A 20,281-nucleotide genomic window follows, 5' to 3' on the forward strand; every position below is an offset into this window, starting at 1 on the left:
GTTACTCGATACTCTAATTTTATTATACCCTTTTTGGATATGTAAAGCACACTGCTTGTTAATCTTCAGTTTTTATTTTGAGTTTTTGCAACAACTCCTATGACAAACATAATACAGTTGTGTGTGTAAGTATACTCACTGTAACAGTAGATATTTGAGTAGTAGGATCATTAATTCAGGACAGATTTTTTTTTCCCATTGTTCTGGTCCTGTGCATGTAATAGAACTGATAATCTTTGTAAACATTTAAGTCTGTACCAGTTGCAGGCTTTATGGGTTACTGGTGTGTTTATTTCATTGTGGTAATTAACCAATTCTGAGCTTTATTCACTTTTTATTTTTATTTTATTTATTAACCAAGTAAGCCCACTGGAGAACAATTGTTCCTTTTCAGAAATGACTTGGAAGCACTGTTTGGTTATTTGACATGTACAGAATCATACAGTGGGTATAGAAAGGCTTAATGAATCAAATCCTGGTCTACAGGAATCAGGCTTAATCCTGTGCACTTACCGCTTGGTATTTAGTCTTATAATAGGATACATACTACCTTTTCATAGGTTTGTTGCCACTTCCTTTGCTCAAGAAAAAAAACAAAATAGTGTCTTTTTATAGCCTGGTTTCCCTTGATGGTCGTTGTTCAGTACTGCAACTGCACACCCCTAGGAAGTTCCAGCTGATGAAAAATACTAGATGAAGGAACTCATGATCACCTCCAGATGATTCTCATTTGTATTATCAGGATCCTACTATTCATAGGTTCATAGGTGATTATTAGGCTAACAACCCCATGGGGCCTTTTTCAGCCTAGCCATGCTTCCCAAATGTAGCTGGCAAATGTTATTACCCTAGGGTTATTTTAAGGAATACATATAGACTTGGGTGTGGGTGGTCAAGCATTTGCTGGCTGCCTGTGTCTAATAGTGATGTGGGTGCCAGACCAGGAGTAAATTTCAAATTCCCCATTCAGTGGTCCAAATTTCGCTTGAATTGGGGTAGGGGAGTTCACTGCTTTGCATTTATAGGAAGCCTGTTTTATTGAAGGGATACCTAGTCATTTAATGTGGTGAGTATACTAACCGAGTATACTTTTAATGAGGCACAAAGACTAACTGATGGCATTGCATACTTGCACACTGCTTATCAAAATGGGCACACATTGATTTTTGCCTAGAGGAATTAGTAACATATGAAATGTGATGAGTATGTGATTAATGTGCCCGTGTGTGTGTGTGTGTGTGTGTGTGTGTGTGTGTGTGTGTGTGTGTGTGTGTGTGTGTGTGTGTGTGTGTGTGTGTGTGTGTGCGCGCACGAGCACGCGTACTAAAGACAGAATAAAATTCATGAAGAAGTATAGTCTTGACATTATTTATTGCATTAGAATAGAGGAGTTCAGTAATAAAACAAGAAAAACACAGCAGCTAAAACATTTGCTTGCTTTTCAGGGTACAGTCCATTTCATTAGGACAAGGGCAAGGACCCATTGCTGAAAAGATGATAAAAAGTGCAATGAAGTCAGGAAACTGGATATTTCTGCAGAACTGTCACCTTGCTGTTTCATGGATGCTCCCTTTAGAAGAACTGATTAAAAGTTTTACTGAACCAGGTAAGTGCCATTCTTTCAGTATTATGGTGCTGTCCTCAGTTAGAGCTCATCATTCTCTACCAGCTGTACAAGCTAAAATGACTGACTTGATCATTTAAAGTGGAAATGTTGCAATATATTCGGTTGGTTAAACTTACATTTTAAGGTAAGGTCAAACCATATAACTATAACAATCTGTTCAACTTAATAACTAGAGAAATAGATCAAGAAGCAGTGAAACATTACCTAAATGGATTTTAGCAATATTTCTTGCATTGTACCATACTTGCCTAATAAATCAATTAACAACCTAAGGCCTGGATTCAAGATGGAGAGACTGGTTAAAAATTAGGTAGCAAACTGTCCGACAAATAACAGACAGAAGATGAGAGTTAGTAAAAGTCACACTAGTAGTGAAAGAGCAATAGGCCAAGTGCTGCTGTGCCCAGAGCACATTTTCTATCGTTCACCGTCATGAGAGACAGTACTACAGAATGAGAAACAAAGGTATACAGTTTTACAGATGATTCAAATCTTTTTGTTAGTGAACATAGAATTTGCCTACCCTAAGCTTATTTTGATATTTTTAGCTGTTGTTCTCCCTTGTCCTTTTATAGATTTTATTACTATGTGGATTTATATTTCTTCAGTTTAGCTCAGATGGCTTTGCTTCTGATAGGATGGTGGCTATAAAAAAAGTCCTCTGTACAGTAGGATTATGAGAGAAATTGATAGAAACACTCATTGGTACATGTTGCAGAACAGACATTTCTTATCCTTGGTTTACAATTTAACTTCTATTTTGATAACTGTTTTTTCCTCATTGCTCTCTATATATTTTTTGTTTTTTATCATTAATTTACTGAAATGTAGTGTAACACATAGCAACATTGCTGTCTATTAGCTGTCAGTTATGTAAAAAGTGCTTACTAAGAGTAGCAGTAATTGAAGATTCTAAGATTCTGCTTTGTTTTGTCCAGTTGCAAAGATCAAACAACAACATCTCAGATTTTGGCATCATCTTTATAATTTACATGATTCTGGCATGAACATTTCTTTTCTTTTTTTTTTAAACATCATTATTCAACAACATTTTTCAAAAAGTGACACAGGTACACATACAGTAATAAAAAACAAACCATAATTATATTTTTGTTAATTTCACATGGTATACATACATGTTTTCTTTGGGTCTATATCAGTTTCGCAAAAATCCATTTCAGCGAATACCAAAAGAGCGACACGTATTAATCGAACCGCGAATAGACCGAATGCACTAAACCACAAAATTTAAAACATCGAACGGTCATGGTCGGCCAACCCCACCACCCACTACATACTACCTACCCAAACAAAATAAATAAACCACATACATACACTAACCAAACCCTACTCCTAACCCTAAAGTAAAGCACCAAAACCCAACTTCTAACCCTACACTAAACCCCACATACACAACTATCTATGCACTATCCTAATCCCTCCCTAACCTTAACTACCGCACACTTCCCCTAAGGAGATATACCCAAACAAAATAAATAATACACATAAATAAATTTAACAAAACCCTACTTCTAACACTACACTAAACCCTACATACCAACTATCTATGCACTATCCTTAACCCCTCCCTAACCCTAAGGTCCGTAACTACCGCACACTTCCCCTACGGAGATATACCCTAACAAAATAAATAATACACATAAATACATTTAACAAAACCCTGCTTCTAACACTACACTAAATCTTACATACATTACCTATCTATACACTTATCTTAACCCGCACCCTACCCTAAGGTCCATAACTATCGCACACTTACCTTACGGAGCTATACTGCAGACGGGTCAACCAAAACAATTCGACATTTTGGATTTTGCTGTTTTGGACGTTCGGCGTTTATGTAGTTCGCGCAATACGTGTCGACCATTTCATATTCCCGGAAACAGCGTTTCGATCATCTGATAGGGACCCGTTTTCTTTTTGTTATCATTCACTCCAGCATTACATAAATTGCTCAGTTCCTGCCTTCCTTTAAATACATCTCCTCCTCCTAAATACTATTCTGGATGCATTGTTTCCATAAATTTTATTTATTTCTACATATTTTGCACATTCCGTTATCTAGAGATCTCAAGTACAGTGTTTGTTTTATCTTCTTCACTATATTCAGTATTTCATACACAGTCAGTCTACACTAGTATTTCCATTTTCTAGTAATTGCTTTTTTTGGCAGCCAATATCATTAAACTTAGTATGACCTTACTGTGTCTGGGCAATTCTGATTCCTTATCCCAGCTCAAAAACAATTTCTTTAGTTACAATCATTTGCTCCCCCAACATTTCTGATAAAGTACTCTGTAGGGAATTTTTAAAATCTGCTAACTCATTACATTGCCAAAAAGACACGTTCATCTGATGTCCTTTTCATTCATTCCTCAACTAATGGGTTTGTATCCAAGACTCGGATCTGACTCGGCCGCTTTTACCAGATCATCTGATCCTAGAAATCTCGAGCTCCTCCATTTACCCATAATGCCCAGCCAACCTAACATACCTCAGATCTCATTTGCTGCTACCTGCTTCAGACATGGATCCCAGTGGTCTTGAGTGTATTGGAGGTCTTACAGCCTGTATTTTTGTGAGTTAGCTCATAATTTTTAGTTTTATATTCTCTTATGTTCGTACTCCCCACCTATAATCTTTTGAACTAATTTCTACTCTCTTTTGAGCTACCATGTTTGAATTGATTTCTACTTCCCTTGTAGCTACCATTTTTCGGTACCCTGTTAGAGTACCATTGTTGGTACTCTTCCTCCTCTGTTATTCTTTTGGGTATTTCTGTTTACTACTGATGGTAGTTTTCCACTTTCTTTCTTCCTTTCTTCTTTTCTTCCAAAAAAAGAAAGAGAAACTCTTTTGTATCCTTAGAGTTTATTAAGTGTTTTTATCCTCTAGCTACTGTTTTGTTGTTGTTTGTAGTATATCATGGCTGACAACCGTACAGGGTTCAAAAAGTGCTTTACCTGTGGATATAAGCTTCCCAACTCAGATGCCCACAGGGAATGCATGTATTGTGTAGATCCTGCTCATTTAGAAGTGGATTGTTCAATCTACTCTGGTTTTAATTCCAGAGCTTTAACTGATCGGAGGAATAAGTTAGTTTTTGGAGGCCTTCTTCCTCTACTTACTCAATTGCTGGGACTCAACCCCCTACCAGAACGTCTGACAAGGGTAAGTCAGAGTTAGCTTCCAAGGAAAAGGAGTCCCAGAAGAGATCTCCTAATCATTATTCCACATCGGCTCTTTCATTGAAGCCCCCTTCAAAACTGCATAAGAAGTCAGATCTGTTTGTCTCATATCTGGCCGTTGTGAAACCTAGATTGCCCCTGATCCATACCCCTCTGCTCCTATTAGATGCAGTTTTATCATGGCTACTTTCTCCTTTCCTGAAGAGATCTCCATGAAGATGCTTGTGACCTCCGTCCAACACATCATCTGTAAGATCTTCCAGAAGCCTTTCAGAAGCCGATGTGGATAGGATGATGAAGATGTTTCTCAGAGTGCAGATTCAGTTGGGTGTTCTCCTGGCTCTGACTCCCACAGGATCAGTGAGCCATCCTTTGTCCACTTCCTCCTTGGTATCTTCTTCTCTGATATGACCTATTGTATCAGGGCCCTCGGATACAAGATCTCTGGGGGTGTCTTCATCAGATTCGAAGATGATCTGTTCTTTGACTCCAGTGGTTTCCTGGAGTTAGAAGACTCTTGGAGCTGAAGTGTCAGTGCCAGGTCTGGTGGGTTGGAGTTGACTCTGAAGCTTTCAGAGCTGTCTGTTTCCCTCAGGGCTTTGGCTCTGGATAGCTCAGGTTTGACTCCCTCCTTAGGTGGAATGCTGGCAAGGTTGCAGGAGCCAGTGGTTCAAGAAATCCCAGCTCCTGTGCCATTGACTTCTGTGTCCCCTAGGCTTTCTGCCTTTGAGGTTGTGGAGAAGGCTTTCTCCTTGTCTAGAAAAGGGACATCGCTGACCCTCTCAGATTAGACAACCCTGCCTCATCTGATTCTTTGCACTGAGCCTTGTCCATCCTTTCCATTGGTAAGCCAGCCCAAACTAGTCTCCATCTGGTCCATCAGGACATTGTCATGTCTTCCAATACTTCCCCAGAGCACCCCACTGAGGAAGTCCCTCAGAAGAGAATGTGTAAGAGGAGGCACTTTGATTCGCCCAGAAATCTCTCATGGAGGACACCAATTTTTATGGAAAGGAGGGGTTCCCCAGATCACTACATGAAGACATCTCCTTTGGATACATCCTGGAGCTCCTGAAACAGAAATGTGGTTGGTCCTCTGACACCCCCTTCCAGGAGGAATCTGTGTTCTTGGAGGCTTTCAGGTCTCGACCGTCTACTTTTTGGGTGACCCACCTCCCCAGCTGATGAGCTCATTTACCTTGTTTCTCACCAGGCATGGAAGGAGCTGGATACTGTAGAGCCAATACCAAAAAGACCAGACAAGATTTTAGCTCCCCGAAAGACTGGGAACACTGGAGCAAGGGAGTCCCGGTCAATGCCATAGTTGTGGCTGCAGCCACTAAGAAGGAACTGACAAGTCAGTGTTCCTCCATCCATCCCTCTAACAATGTATGCTTCAGTGACTTTTGTCCTCAGGTCGCTAAATTATCTGGCACATTTTACAAGGTTAAAAGAGATCTGACCAAAGAGCTTGCCAAATCTATTTCTGGGTCCATGTAGGCCAAGGATAAAAATAGAATCTCTTCGCAACTGGCCACCCTCCAGTCTATTCCAAATGCATCCATGAGGTTAATCTCCCATGCAGAGGAAGGTACCTCTCGGGTGACAGGTTCAGGCATAGCCATTAGGAGACATGCCTGGATGTGATTGTGATTTTATGGAGCCCTTTACGTCTTCATTAATCAACGCACATTTTGATGGATTTTCCCTGTTCAAACCCAAGTTAAAAGACATGCTATCCAGATGTGAACAAGAAGGAAAGATCCTGTCTGTAGTGGGTTTATGTTTTTCAACCCCTTAAAGACCTTGCTCAAGGAATCAGGGAGGAGGTAGAAAAATGTAGTTTAGAAAATCCCCAGGGTCCTTTTTAAGAGTCACATGGAGATAGTTCCCCCAGGGGCAGAGGGGGGAACTTGAATGGAAGACAACATCCTCACAACAGAGGTGGCCCTCAGAACCAGGGCTTCAGGGATTCCTTCTTGGATAAGCCCTATCCACGCTCCTGAAAGGATGCCTGCCTCTTCCCCTTTGGAGGCAGTCAGAGGACATTTGTCTCTGCACTGCAGACCCTGGCTATCTATTGCAAAAGATTCCTAGGTGCAGAGAATCATATCCAGAGGTTATACTATACCATTTTGTCTAACCCTTCCTACCAATATGAAGAAAATCCCCAATGTTCCACCCATTGAGGAAGCAGTGTTTCTACAAATAAAAAGCTGCTAGAATAAAGAGTCATCCAGGAGGTTCCCCCTGACCAGAGAAGATCTGGAACTTACTCAAGATTCTTCTTGGTGCCAAAAAAGACAGGGCACATGAGACCAATCTTTGCAATTGTGTAGCCCAGTCTGAACCATTTTTGTGGGCCCACTGCAAACCTTCCCTAATACCTCTCTAGCTCCACCCTAATCCCCTTCTACCTGCTGGCCTTCAGAACTTAAGATCATTTCATAGATTCATAGATATTCCAAGGCCACTGCATCTCATGACCATTCTCATATTGCCAGCTCATTTCAGATTAGGTATCAGGAATATAAGCTATATATCTTTTTTATTAAAACAAAGATATTGTATTGTTTTTAGTACATAATAATAGCTTATATTTCTGATACCTAATTGGACATGCGATGCCTTAGGGCTATACAGGAAAGAACTACAGAAAATTATCTCAAAAGTTATGGGAAATAATATAAAACTAAAAGAAGAACAATATTTTTGGGATTATGGCAGGTTTCTGAAATAACAAACAGCCTAAAAGAAATATAAATGGTAGTGGTACTGGCAGCTAAAAAGTCACTGATTAGGAAGTGGAAAAGAAGCGAGTGTTGGATTAGGAGACAGTTAATTCAGATTGTTGAACAATTTAAGAGAAAATGAGGAGAAAGTAAGACGAGAAAGTAAGAGTAGGGAGAAGGCAACAATTGATTAACAGGTGGTTGCTTTAGGAGAGAATGCCAGATAGGTGGAATGATTGAAAGCAAGGGTAAAAGGCCAGTTCATAATAAAAGGAAATAAAGGCCTAGTGAAGCTTGCAAATGTGTAAATAGTTAAGGTTGTATTACTTTGTTAACTTTGATAAGAGTGGTGAGAATCTAGAAAACTGACTGAAAGGCTAAGTAATCACTAGTTATAGAGGCTATTGTTTTATTATTTCATTAAGGTTAATTTATGAAATTTATGAACATTTAAAGCTATATTGAAAATGCGTGTACCCATCAGTACTGGACTGAGTTCAGATGTATAGCAGTGAGATGATGACAGTGTGTTAGAGATGATGATGCCATTTGCTGATCGTGTTAGTCAAAGACACCACACATGCAGATTGTCACCAATGTTGTTTTGTGTTTGAAGTTAATAAAGTAGCTAAGTTTACAAAAAATATATTTCTTTATTAGCTTACATTTTGTGTGGCATATTAAACAGAAGTACACTATCAGCCTGTCTTGGTAAATTAAGTACCCTACAAATATTACTGTCTTTGGGTAGCTCTGCAGACAGCTCTAAGCAGACCATACTAGTCTGAAGTAAGCTTATCTTAAACATGAAACTTGGTAAAATCTTCTGACTCAATACAGTCCCCATCTCTCACCTCCTATGTCCAATGTCCTTGAGTGCCAGAAAGTGTGGGACAAATGAGTCAGTGAAGACGTGTTTGATGGTTATCAGGATACTGGTGAGATAAAAAGAGCATGAACATGGTCTAAACTCTGTTTTACTTTCCCATTTCGTTTTACCGTTTTCTTCCTTTATGAACTTCCGATCACCTCGTGCAACTTCTTTGAATTGTTGGGAGTCCCTCACCCATTTAATTTTCATATCTTATTACAGTCAATGTTTTCATAAAACCTCAAAATGCTTAATAATAATAATAATAATAATAATAATAATAATAATAATAATAATGCATTTATTTATTATTTATTCATTTTACATTTGTTTACCGGGAGAGTCCGACTGGGCATGCATCCCTTTTCAGCAGAGGCCCGGGGAGAAACGCTCCACAAAGGTTAGTACAGTAATTGCAATACACATGTTGGTAGAGTATGATTCAGCATCAGGTAAGTTAATAAAGTACAATACCTAACTAATATAGTATAAGGAACAAACTGGGTTACAATAAAACAATACAGTTGTAATGAACATTTTGATCTGTCATATGGTTACTTTCATCAGTGGCTAATACAGTGAACACACATTGTTTAAGTAAGAGAATAGAATGGGTTTGTTGTAAGCTTTCATAGAAGATTAAAGTATGGTATGATCCATTAAGTGAGTCTACTCAGAGTCAGAACAGGTGCATATCCAAGATGTGCTTAAATGGGACCAAAGGTGTTTTTGTTTAAGTTATTTCTGATTTCTGTGGTCTTAATATCTGCGGGGATGGAAGTCCATGCCTTAGCAATCGAAGTGGAATACAGGGAGTCTCCAGAGTTGTTATTTGTTTGGCTATGTCAGCCAGTACTTTATTGGTGTATCTTAGTAGGCATTTGTTAGAATAGATATTAAGTAGGCCTTGTAATGCAGGCACTCTATCGGGATAATATAGAATTTGGTGAGCTATTGTAAGCTGGTTATACATGAGCAGGTTGGGTAATTCTAACCAGGAGAGTTGCTTGATTGCTAGACAGTGATGTGTTCTGAAAGGTGAGTCAGTTGCAAGATTAGCTATTTTGTTGTAGCAAGTGTTTAGTTTAAGTCGTCTCTGTTTAGGTTGATGAGTATGGGGGAGGCATAGAGAAGCGAGGATAGCAGGTGGGTAGCTTTACTTTCAATGGCAAAGTACTTTCTGCATCTATATAGAGTTCAGAGTTATTTATGGACTTTTTTATTGTCTGTGCAATGTGCATATTGAATTTCATGTTGTGATCTATGATATCTCCTAGTAGTTTGGTGTTTTGGACAGGTGTGATAGGGTTGTTATTAGCTAAGAATATTGTGAATGGTGGTATGGGATCTAAGGCTGTAGTGGGATAGAATATCATTAGTTGAGGTTTTGGGGAGTTAAGTATTAGTTGAGAGTTGACTAACTAGGTTTCAACAGCAGTAAAGGATTCTTGTGTCAATTTCTGGAGTTGATGGAGTGATGGGGCGGAGCAGCTAAGGGTAGAATCATCAGCATACTGGAATAAATTGGTGTGCTGTGTAGCTTTGTGAAGTTGGTTGGTGAATATGTTGAAAAAAGAGGTCCAGGAATGGAATCCTGGGGGACCCCCAGGGTGACAGGTAGGAAAGGGGAAAAGGAATTTTGCCATTTTACTGCTTGTTGCCAGTTGAGTAGATAGTCCTGAAACCAGGCTAGGGTGCAGTGGCTTAGATTAAGATCAGAGAGGGCAGATAGGTGTTTGGGATGGGAGACAGTATCAAAGGCCTTGGAGAGATCTAGGAATACAGAGGATACTAGGTTACCATTGTTTTGTTGTTGATTTACTGTGTTGGTAAAGCTAATAAGGGCTGTGGTAGTACTGTGATTGGGGCAGAATCCGTGTTGGGTGTTGGTTAGTAGTTTATTAGTGAGGAGATAGTGCATTATTTGGGAATGTATACATTTTGCGAGGATTTTAGATAAGAGGGATAGAATGGCAGTTGGACGGTAGTTAGATAGTTCTACTTATTTACCCTCTTTGTGGTGTAGTATTATATAGGAGATTTTCCATAGGGAAGGAATGCATTGTTCTGATAAAGAGTGATAGATAAGCATGGAAATTGGATAAGAGATGGCTTTGGCGGTGATCTTTAGATATTCTGCGGGTAGGTTATCAGTGGCCAGGGTTTTGGATTTAAGTCTATTCAAATACTTATATATTGTGCTGATTGGGACAGGTTGTAAGGAGAAGTGGTTTTGGTCTACAGGTACTGAAGACAGGTTTGGATATGAGGCGGGAGAATTGTTATTGGTGAGGGCTAGTATGTATTTGATGAAGTATTTGTTGAATTGAGTGGCAATATTATTGATTGTGGTGTCGATGTTAGGGGATGGAGTGCTGGTCTTTCCCGGTTGTAGGATTTTATTAACTGCAGCCCAGAATTTTTATGGGTTATTTTTGTGTTTCAATTGGATGCCTATATAGTGGTTCCTTTTGTCCATCCTTATCATTTTTTTGGCTTTGTTCCTTGGTTCCTGGTAAGCCTGTATATTACTTTGAGTTTTATTTTGAAGCCATGAGTCTCAGTCTTTATCACTTTGCTTTAGAAGTAGACGGGTATCTCTGGTCAGCCAGGGGACATAGTTGGATTTAGTTCTAACAGTTCAGATAGGGGCTAGGTGATGTAGAATGTTAAGAAAAGTGTTATTAAAGTAGTCTACAGCACTCTCCAGGGGGAGAAATGTGAGTGGTCTCCAGTTACATTGATGAAGAGCCAATATGAAGTCTAAGGTTTTGAAATTCTTTGTATACCAGATTTGTTGGAGGGAGGAGGATTTTAATGGATTCAGGTGGTGTCTAATTACATAGGTGGGAAGGTAATCGCTGAGGGCGTCTGGGAGGGAGCCTGAGAAGTAGGCTTGAGATGGTCTGTTAGTGAGGATCCAAACTACGATGGACTCCTTTTTTAATGCTTTATCTGCTTGTGTTGTGGTTTTTATTAATTGGATGAAGCCGTGTAGGTTAATGTGGTTGGTGGGGTAGAGTGAGTCACTGGAAGACCAATCTATATTTATGTCACCTAGTATTATTGTTTCTTGATTGAGGTTTTAAGTCCAGTCTAGAATGGATTCTGCTGTGTTAATGTTATTGCTGGGGGTTATATAAATACCAATTATATGTAGGTGTTTTTTTTGATTGATTTTTAGCTTGGTGAACATAGTTTCAGCATTATAGAACTTGGGTTGGTCATTGACTAACATTTCTATGGTCAGGCTATTTTTGAAGAGAAGTGCAATACCTCTACCTCTTTTAGATGTCCTGTCTTGTTTAAGAACATTATAACCAGGTGGCGCAAATTGTTTTGTGGTTTTAGCTAGGTCTCTGTGAGAAGGACCATGTCAGGGGAATAATGGGCCAAGCGTGTAGCTCAGGTATTTTGTTCAGTATGCTTCTTATGTTCATGTTAAGTATGATGAGGTCTGTGGATTTCCTGGGGGAGTTTGGAATGTTATTTTTTTGGGCACAGGGGTGTTGTTGTTTGTGGGACGAAGATTTGGGTGCACATCTCCACTGAGTATGATTTGGGATGCTATTTGAATGACAGTTTTTAGGTATTTGATTATAGTCGTGTTATATTTTGTGGAAATGTGATTATTTGATTGTGGAAATGTGATTATTTGATTGGTATGGAGGTGCTTTGAATGAGGCAAGGTCAAGATTTGAGATGTTGTAGATGGATGGTGATATAAGTAATAAAGCTGGTGTGATTTGTGTATGGATTGGGCAGGTTGGGATTTTACTTTGAAACAATAAAAATAATAAATAATGAAATAATAATAATAATAATAATAATAATAATAGTAATAATAATAATAATATAATCATCCCTGTCCTCTCCTTAGAAATGGCATTGCTAAAACACTAAATAACAATTTATGGCTGCAGGGAAGAAATCAGAATGCTTTAAGGAAACCCATATGGATGTAGGGAGATCAAGTAAAACTCACACAATTTGTGTAGCTTTCTGTAATGCAGTTCTCCAAAACCATATCTAAACATAGGGGTCTTCTTGAGTAGACCGAATTTTCACTTACCAGAATTTTATTTTATTTTACCGAGACAACGACACTGAACTGTAACTAAAGCGAAACTACACACTACCGAAAATTTTAACTGGGAAATGAGATACTTGGCCAACAGTAAAACTGACCATACACAGCACTATGTTAAACCTACCCCCAAACTAAATATACCAACTCCAGGATCGTACTACAGTGGGAATAAGGGCAAATTTCACCATGTTGGCCAAGTGTTTTGTTTCTCAGTTAAAAATTTTGGTAGTGTGTAGTTTCGATTTAGTGACATTTTGGTGTTGTCTCTGTAAAACAAAATTCTGGTAAGTGAAAATTTGGTCTCTTCAAACAGACCTACATATATATATATATATATATATATATATATATATATATATATATATATATATATATATATTAGACAGCATGCATCCCCAGTATACATTTAGGAATGTCATTAGGGGACAAGGGATGAGAGCCTCTAGACTGAATGCCACAGATGAGGGATTCCATCAAGAATTAGTCAATCTAAAAGGGAGACTGAGTGATAGGGGCTATAATCTTCCCGAAATAGAGAGGAATCTTGCAGAGCTTTATAACCTTAGGTAGATAGAGCTAAACCATACTATTCACCTGTAGGTGATGATATAATTCACCCCATCAATACATTTACATCTAGCAATGTCAAGGTACCCATGTTTTTTGCCACAGATATTAAACCCATTATGGACATTATTAATAAGAACTGGTGGATTTTGACCACAGACCCAGAGGTTAGGGGAGTGGTTGAGGAACATCCCACTTTCTTGTTTAAAAATAAACACAACCTGAAAAGGCTTTTATGCCATCCTAAGGAAAGCAGTTGACATATTGAAAGAGTAACTGGTATGCATCCCTTTGGGAACTGTAACTTTTGTTGTTATGTTGATACCACTAGATTATTCATACATCCACTACACATTTGAAATTAATGCCAATTGTAGGATATCTCATATGGTTTATCTTGCCAAGTGCATCACATGTGAATCGTTCTTTGTTGGCAAAACGGATAGGACTCTCAGATATAGTATGAGTGAACATGTCTACAACATAAGAATTAGGTCACCCAACAATGTCCTAGCTAAACATGTGATGATGTTAGGAGATGACCATAGGTTTAGGTTTATTGTAATAGATAAAGTCACACCCACTGTACAAGAAGGTGATATTAGGAATATGACAGACAGTAAGGACATTAAATGCATGATAAGACATAGGGCAGATAGAGGGACGGGCTTAAATGAAAGAGCATCTAATAAGCCCACTTTAAAATTAAGAATGCTGTCAGTAAGATAGCTAATACCCTGTATGGGTGCATGCTGATATATATTTTTAGGTATTGTCTATGTTATTGTATATGTTATTGTATTATTTATATTGTGTGTATATATATATATATATATATATATATATATATATATATATATATATATACATATCATTATTTTTCATTATTATTTTTTATTCTTGAATGATTTTATATAGAGACTGTGGCAAGTTTCACTTTAAATCAATGTCGTTAAGCTGTCTATATGTTGATTGGCTGGTGCACTGTATTTAAATGGATCATACTTCAAAGGTTTTTTATGGTCTGAAGAAGCTCTTATGTGAAAGCGTTTACCTCCTTCATTAAATAAGTTTTTATATTGCATTATATGGTTGGAGTCTTCAGTATAATGCCTGGTTTGTGTGTTGCCATATTTTAATAGATATATGTATGTATGTGTGTGTATGTATGTATATATCTATCTATCTATCTATGTATATATATATATATATATATATATATATATATATATATATATATATATGTATATATATATATATATATATATATATATATATATATATATATATATATCTTAAATGCTATTTACTTTTATTCATTTTTTATGTGCTCTGTCCCAAAAACCCGATATTTTTCTGTTATTGGAAGTTTCCTGTCAGGGACCACTGTTTTTGGCTTTGGGTAATTTGGGGGTTAATTTTGTGATAAAATGCACTGCCTGTGTAAACTTTTTATTTACTAAGTGAAAGTTTAGTATGGGGAATTGTATGAGCACAGTGTGTTATGTGGTGCTTGTGTTCACGCTGTGACAACTTACCTGTTTTTTTTTTCTATCAGAATTAATTTTCTTTGGTGAGGTTTCTGAAATGAATTAAGTGTGCTTCTTATGCATTACAGTGTTTTGGGTATTTTATATGTATGTGAAAATGCAAGTGTGCTGCTTGTGGAAAATATTTTATAACTTACCTTCTGTCTGACTTGTTCCGGTGATCCGTACCACACTCATTAACCTTTCAAGCATCTTTCATTCTGACAGACTAAAGCATAGTGGCAGACAGGGTGAGGACAACCAAGAGAGACACCCTTGAATGGAAATTGAATGAGGGGAGTCTTCCATAAATTGATCCAGTTGTAGGGAACATCTCAAGTAGATCTGTTTGCATCCTTTCAAAACAGACAACTGACAAAATTCTGCTCCATGACTCCTTGCATGAAAGCCTGGAAAATGAATGCATTTTCATTCCCATGGATAGATGTGTTTCTTTATGATTCTCAGTCCTTTCCACTGATACCCAGGGTAATTTTGAGTATTCAGAAGGACTCTCCAAAAACAATTGTGGTGACTCCCTTTTGGCTCAGGCAACATTGGTCCACCTCTCTTACAGAATTTGCCAAAGTCAATTACTAGAAGCTTCCTCACACACTGGGTCCACTCAGACAAGACAGGGGGAGTTAGCTGCACCGCAGCCTCAACCATCTTCAAATAGCTGCCTGCATGATTCAATTCTAGTTCTTTTTAGGCACCTCTTTTCAGAGGACATGCAACATGTAATAAAGGAGGAAAAAACTGCTACTAGAAAATCATATATTGTCAAGTGAAAATATTTTCTTATTGGTGCCTAGCAAATAAGCAGCGCCCTATCAGAGATTATGTACTACTGGTGTTCAAATATCTATATGAGTTACTAGCCTCTGGCCTCTCATGCTCCTCTATCAAAATATAGCTTGTGGACATTTGAGTATATTTGTCCATGGATCCTCCACTTTCTTTTGTGTTTTTGGTAAAATAGTTTTTTAAAGGAGTTTTACACCAGAGACCTCCCTGTAAACAGGTTGCTCCTTCCTGTTATCTTACCTTTGCTTAAAAAGTTAACCATGTCTCCATCTGAACCTGCACATTAAGCAGATTTAAAGTTTATTACATGGAAAACTATTCTTCTCATTGATCATTGCTTTGACATCTGTAAGAAAAGTATCTGAGCTACAAGCTCATGGTCGGTGAACCCTATGTGGTCTTCCATAATGATAGGGTCTCATTAAGTACAAATCCCTCATTCATGCCCAGGGTTGTTTTAGTGTTCACTTTGAATCAAGCCATCAGTCTCAGAGTATTCTTATCCAGATCCTCAGAACCAGGGAGAAAGGATTCTACATACACTGGATGTGTGTAGGCAGCTTAGGTACTATCTTGACAGAACCAAGTCCTTTAGAAAAGCAGATCAGCTATTTGTTTCTTATGCTAGGACAAAGATAGGACAACCTATATTCAAAACTGACGATTTCCACATGGTCGTCCTTGGCTATTGCCTTTTGTTATACCCACAATGGTAAACCAGTTCCAGATGGTATTAAGCCCCACTCTACTATGGCCTTGTCTTCTTCGATGGCATATTAGAAAGCAATGGACTCTAAAAACATTCTAGAGGCAGCTGCATGGTCTTCTATACATACCTTTAGAAGGCTTTGCAAACTGGATTATTTTATAAATCTAGGACTGGATTTTCAAGAGCCATTCTCCAGGGACACCTGAATCCATACCCTTCCTCCTTCTAGGTTGGATAAGCTTTGGTAATCAACCCATATAGTCTAAACGCTCCTACAGCAGTAGGAATGATAAACATAGTCAAGTTGTGTAAGTTACATATAATAATAGACATTTGAATTCCTCACTATTGCAGTAGCCACACCCAAACTCCATATTCCTTTTCTTGTATATAGTTTATTGGGTGGATTTAAATTTGTTGATATTTCTTGTTATTATAATTCATGATGAGTATGCTACTTTTTAACTTTTTGATAAGAAATCCCTGGATATTTTCTATTCTGACTACTGTTTTTCCCTTCTGCAGGACTGCTTAGTCAACAGTCAGAGTGGAAGTGTGGGAGGGAGCCAGCAATGTTTGAAGCTGGGTGGTTGTTGTGTCTTGGGCAAAACACATCCCATATAGCCTAAAGGTTCCAACAGTAGTAATAAATTCCAATATCTATTTTTATGGGTAAGTACAACTTACACAACTGTACTTTCCACCAACTAATTACTTTCTGTCACAAATAAGTACTGAGACAATTTCCACTACACTTAAAAATACATTTTTACATTTTAGTGACCCATGGCAATATTCCTGGAGCCCTTGTGACCACAGTAAAGTTTGTGTTATATATTCTTTGTACGTGTAATATAGTGAGGTATTGCTGTATTTTTAACAGCTTTTAAGAAGACTGCCTTAGTGACTGCAGTTCATTAGGGTGGTATCTTGAGTCAAAACATCAAAAATCTGGACAAAGGCCGGTAAAAATATGTACAAATGTGTACGCTGATTAACATAAAATTTGCATACTTAACTGTGTAACCCCGCCCACTCATGTGGGATTGTGGGGTACCAATTTTTAAATGCAAACTGAATAACAAACAACCAAAATATGATCATGAAACAAAATAAGCAGAAGGACAATAGTGTTTTATTTATATTTGAACTTATGCAAAACTAAAATAGAATTTTTTTTTATAAAAATAAAATTAATTGTGGCTGCGCTTCAGCCTTCTTCATTAAATAACACAAAATATAAACCAGAACAAAACTGTATTATTTATATTACTAACATCTGACCTTGTATAAAACTAAAATATCATTTTTATATATAAACATAAAATTAACTTAACACAGCACAGTTCTTTTTACAACCCAAGCCAGGCCTCCCCATCATCCCTCTCCTCCAGCTAGCCTGCACAGACAACTCTCTTTCTAATTGCACAATGTACACCACCACAAAGCACAGATTAGAGGCTATCAGCTGGTGAATTGCTTTCAAGAAGAAAAACAAGCACAGGCAGCATATCTGTCAATCTGTTAGCTCAACAAGTGATAAAGCCAGAAATGTAAGGGATGGGGATTGTGTGTGTGGAGGCCAGAATGGAAAAAAAAAAGGAAATGCCTATACACACATGATCACACACACACTCAGGTTTTCATTTCATAGCAAAAGCTGACTGCTGAAAAGCAAGCAAAGCAGCCTACAGAATAAAATGCTATCAAAGACAAAAGGAGAACAAAGAATGAGACATAAATGTGAGAAAAAGAAACAGACATATAGCACAAGGCCATGTTTATGCTTTGGAGATACTGGAAATTTCAGTTTGAATAGAATATATGCCTCTTCTAGTTTCCTCATGGTTTTATGTGTTATCTCCCTTGTTGGGAAAGCAGATGTATTATTTGATTATAGACCATATAATTAAAACAATCCTATTCCATTATGTAACAGTAAACTATAAATGTTAATGCTAGCATTGAGCCACTGCATACTTCTCAGTGGCCATCCTTAATTTACTTGGGTTTCCAACAAGTTCTTAAAAATGGATTCTCACAATTGCACATCAGACAACGATTAGAGACTGAGTGATCAAAGAAGAGGCTATGGTTACCCTGATCAAAATAGCTATTCTAATTGCAACTAATTTATTGCTGCATCATTTATTCTGCTGTACTGTTCATATCTGAATGTATAAAATAATGTATAAAGACTTGCATCAGTATATTCTTTAAGTTCACACTCAGCATAAGTGGCCCGAGTCGCCCGACCCAGAATGTGACACACACATTTATTCCTTGAATAAAACGATTGTTATTCTGCAGCACACACACTGCACAGACTTACTATCTCCAAATTATCACTGCATATAACATACTAGCTTGAATGGAATGAATTACACTCGCTCAGCTCTTGAATTGAACAGTACTTGCTTACACACACACACACACACACACACACACACACACACACACACACACACACACACACACACAAGGGAATGGAATGCAACTCAAGCAATTATTTCTCCTTGAAAAAAACAGACTGCAACACAAACAATTATTCCTTGAATAAAACAAACTGTTATTCTTCAGCACACACACTGCACAGACTTACAATCTCCTTACCTGAATGGTTATGGAAGTTATTCTTTGAATTGAACACTCAGCTCTTTGGCAAGTCTGAATTGGCTGCAGCAATCCGTTCACATGCACACACTTGAAGGCAAGTCTGAATTGGCTGCAGCACACACAAACACAATGGCTTACAATCCCCTTATTTGAACAGTTATGGAAAGGAAGCTATTCTTTGAAATGAGCACTCAGCTCATTGGCAAGTCTGAATTGGCTGCAACAATCCCTTCACAATACACACACACACACACACACACACACACACTTGAATGTGATTATGCAACCCGTCACCTGTCGAGTTATCACTGCACAGTACACACACACACACACACACACACACACACACACACACACACTTGAATGTGATTATGCAACCCGTCACCTGTCGAGTTATCACTGCACAGTACACACACACACACACACACACACACACACACTTGAATGTGATTATGCAACCCGTCACCTGTCGAGTTATCACTGCACAGTACACACACACACACACACACACACACACACACACACACACACACACACACACACACACTTGAATGTGATTATGCAACCCGTCACCTGTCGAGTTATCACTGCACAGTACACACACACACACACACACACACACACACTTGAATGTGATTATGCAACCCGTCACCTGTCGAGTTATCACTGCACAGTACACACACACACACACACACACACACACACACACACACACACACACACACACACACACACACACACTTGAATGTGATTATGCAACCCGTCACCTGTCGAGTTATCACTGCACAGTACACACACACACACACACACACACACACACACACACACACACTTGAATGTGATTATGCAACCCGTCACCTGTCGAGTTATCACACACACACACACACACGCACACACGCACACACACACACGCACACACACACTTGCACTTGAATTGAACAGTACTTGCTTACACACACATGGGAATGGAAAGCAAGTATGCAACTCAAACAATTATTCCTTGAATGAGACGAGACTGTCTTCTGCTAGCCTGCTACTGCTGAGCTCTGCTGCTTATGACACACAGGGAAGGGTTGCATTGCTTGCTTCCTATCCTGGCTGCCTCTAACTTTTAAATGAAATAAACATATAAGCTGCCTCTGCCTGCTTGTATTATTTTAAAATAAAAAACACTGTCTGTCTTACTATTGTTGTTGGCTCAGGAGGTTCGTTCATCCCTCTGCTCTCTCTCTTTCTGATTTAGAAATAGATTGCAGAGCTGCTGCAGAGAGATGTGACACACACATAACATGTGCAAGTCATGAAAACATGGACATAACACAGACTCAGCCTCAGCCGAATTCCAACAGGTTGGCAGGCTGGTCACAAAGCTAACGTCATTGCACACACCTCTGCATGTGATGATGTTGGCAAAAGAAAAAAAGGGCTGAAAAACATTTAAAAAAAAAACACCGGGAAATTCGGGAATTAAGGGGGCCACTCGGGAACTTGTGGCACCCCAGTATTTGGACCTCAAAACCGGTA

The 20,281-nt window shown here is 38.4% G+C and overlaps 1 protein-coding gene across 1 annotated transcript in view; it reads left to right on the forward strand.

Moving 5' to 3' along the window:
- Positions 1–20,281, forward strand: part of DNAH6 (dynein axonemal heavy chain 6) — a 5,071,261-nt gene that overhangs the window by 4,321,232 nt on the left and 729,748 nt on the right. Inside the window, exon 66 of the mRNA XM_044059309.1 lies at positions 1,446–1,606. Coding sequence (XP_043915244.1) covers positions 1,446–1,606 — 161 coding nt within the window. The remainder of the gene's footprint in view (positions 1–1,445; positions 1,607–20,281) is intronic.

The sequence above is a fragment of the Protopterus annectens genome, chromosome 17.part0 (assembly GCF_019279795.1).
Source record: "Protopterus annectens isolate FY-2018-M chromosome 17.part0, PAN1.0, whole genome shotgun sequence".
NCBI lineage: Eukaryota > Metazoa > Chordata > Ceratodontiformes > Protopteridae > Protopterus > Protopterus annectens.